General features: G+C 36.4%; 1 protein-coding gene across 1 annotated transcript in view; it reads right to left on the bottom strand.

Moving 5' to 3' along the window:
- Nucleotides 1-573, bottom strand: part of CBG22093 — a gene marked incomplete at both ends in the record, with an annotated part of 13528 nt that extends 12955 nt beyond the window's left edge. Inside the window, one exon of the mRNA XM_045241616.1 lies at nt 378-573. Coding sequence (XP_045097476.1) covers nt 378-573 — 196 coding nt within the window. The remainder of the gene's footprint in view (nt 1-377) is intronic.
- Nucleotides 574-2632: the final 2059 nt, after the last annotated feature.

Raw genomic sequence — 2632 nt, 5'->3', positions numbered from 1 at the left:
AGTACGGTAGATGAGAACGAATAAGAAAGCAGGAAAGCGCAAAATTGAAATGAGCAATGCTCATTTGGTGTGCAAAAACCACTATACAAGAATGCAGAAAAGTTCTGAAACGTAGAGTTCTGAAACGTCCCGAAGCCATTCTTTGGAGGCAAAAAAGGGGTATGTTATTCATAGATTCCGGTTGATTTGGCTCTTTTTCTGACGATTTTCCGAATATAATTTCAAATTGAAATTTATAGATTTCAATCAAAATTTCCTCAAATTTTCCATGATTTTTTCAACCGATTTTTGCTCATTTTCAGCCAAATTTTGGTCGCATTTTCACTATTTTTCAGGCAAAAATGTTCTTTTCAGCCTTCCCAAAAATCCACTCTTACCAGAAGCACGCTCCAGAAGAAGCACATCCTTGATATTTCGTTTTGTCAAATGATAGGCGACAGAGGATCCGGCTACACCGGATCCCAACACACACGCGAATACGTGTTTCGTCGCGGTCGACGAATTTCGAATCATCGTCGCCGCGTGCAAATGGTCCGAAGACGTGCGAATCAGTGAACGAGACGCGTGAAGCATCTGGAAATTGGGGAAATTGAAACTGGAAAAATAGGGAAGATAGAGAATTCAAGAAAACAGATAAAAAATGGGTCAAAATCGTCAAAAATGGGTCTTGGATATTTTTTTTCCGAATTTTCAGACAATTCTAGACAAACTTCTTGGGCCCAGCCCATTCCAGCTAATTTTGAATCGATTTTCAGCCAATTATCAGCCATTTTTAAAAAAGATTCTCAGCAAACATTCAACCAATTTTCAGCCAATTTTCAGCTAATTTTCAGTCAATTTGAGGAAATTTTCAGCCAACTTTCAACCAATTTTCAGCTAATTTTCTGCCAATTTTGGTCAATTTATGGTCAAAAATCGTCTAAAATGGGTCGAAAATCGTCAAAAATGAGTCAAAAATCGTCAAAAATGAGTCAAAAATCGTCAAAAATGAGTCAAGAATCGTCAAAAATGAGTCAAAAATCGTCTAAAAATGTCTTGAATCCATTTTTTCAGTTCTTTGATTAATTTTCAGACTGTTCAGGTTGAATTTTGGACCGTTTCTAAATAGTTTTCAATTGATTTTCAGCCAGTTTAAGGCAATTTTTTCTAGCTTTTCCTACTATTTCCAAAAAAAAAATCAGGGGCTATTTTTAGAAAATTCACATTTTGGCTCCCATTTTTCTCGAATTTTGAACACACGGCCAATTTTCAGCTAATAGTCCAAAATAGTGTTTTTTTCAGCTGAAAAATTACAATTTCCGGCTGAAAATGCATTTTTTATATTGTCATTTTTAGTCCAAAATTCTGAATTTTCAGCAATATTGATAGCCTTAGAGAAACTGAAAAATCGGGCAGTTTTTAGTTTTCAACTTTTCGTCGATTTTTCAAACTTTTTTCAGAAGAATTGACCAATAAATAAACAAAAGCATGGGAAAAAAGTTTAGACATTCAAAAAAGCGAATAAATGCATGAAGAGAACATAGAGAAAACGACAAAGAACGGCCGCCCGTGAATACATAGATAGATGTGTCTAAAAATGGAAGAAACGAGAGAGAGAGAGAAAAAGTCTCTTTTGCTGGTTTCCTAGTATACTCTTCTACTTGGCGACTAGTTTATTTATTAAAGAGAGGGAAATTGATGGGAGAAAAAGGGAATTTTTAGATTTTTTATACTGAAATTAAGCATAGTTGTGAGCGGGCCGGCCCGGACAGATAGCGGCTTGACTGATAACTTGTCCCTAGAACGAGATATTCAGACGGTATTGGTACCAAAGCATAGATCTCGACAGGGCTCATTACGCCTATATCATTTGTGCCGGGTCCCGGTCCGATAACATGTCCAAAAATGTGTTTGAATGACAATTTTCAAACAATTTGACAAAATAACAATTTGACAAAGGGGTCGGCGATGGGCTCAGAAGAGGGAGCACGCGACAAGTCGTCGTTGACTGGTGTCATTGTTCGTCGTTGTCGGCGGTACCTCAAACTTGGGTAATTAAACCTAAAATTCGACGATGCACCCATTCTCCTAGTCTAAACGAAACTTGGAGAATAAGACAATCCAACAAATGACACAAAAAAGAACAACAAGAAAACCAGATGACCCTATCTCACTCCCATCCTCATTTTTTTTCTTTCTCTAATCCTCTCTCTCTCTCTCTCTCTTTTCTCCAAACAACTTGCTCTCAGCTGTTTTCTTGTTTACTTCTCTATTTTCTTATTGAGCTTGGAAAAATGAGATAGGGATCTAAAAATAAAGAAAGATCATCCTATTTATAACTTTTGAAATGGATGGTCATATGGTTTGAGGATGGTTGCAAAAACCAAAAAATAAAAGATCCTAAGTTTTGTGTAGAAGATTGAAAAAGTATTCCTGGACAAAGCTGCTGAATATTTTCAAGGGTCAGAGACTTCGGCTNGACTNTTTTCCCATCAAATTTCGAACAATCAGAAACATTACGCATTTTTTGAAGTATGGGGGTTTTGGGTTGAATTTTGCTTCAGAAATCTTTAAAATTGGCCTATCTGAATACATTTGAAATTCCCGCCAAATCTAAAACTTCTAGGCCACAAATAGACAATGGGTATTTTTG

This window comes from Caenorhabditis briggsae, assembly GCF_000004555.2.
Source record: "Caenorhabditis briggsae complete genome, chrI, whole genome shotgun sequence".
NCBI lineage: Eukaryota > Metazoa > Nematoda > Chromadorea > Rhabditida > Rhabditidae > Caenorhabditis > Caenorhabditis briggsae.
The sequence above is the reverse complement of the archived record's forward strand: the minus strand, read 5'-3'. Positions and strand labels throughout refer to the sequence as shown.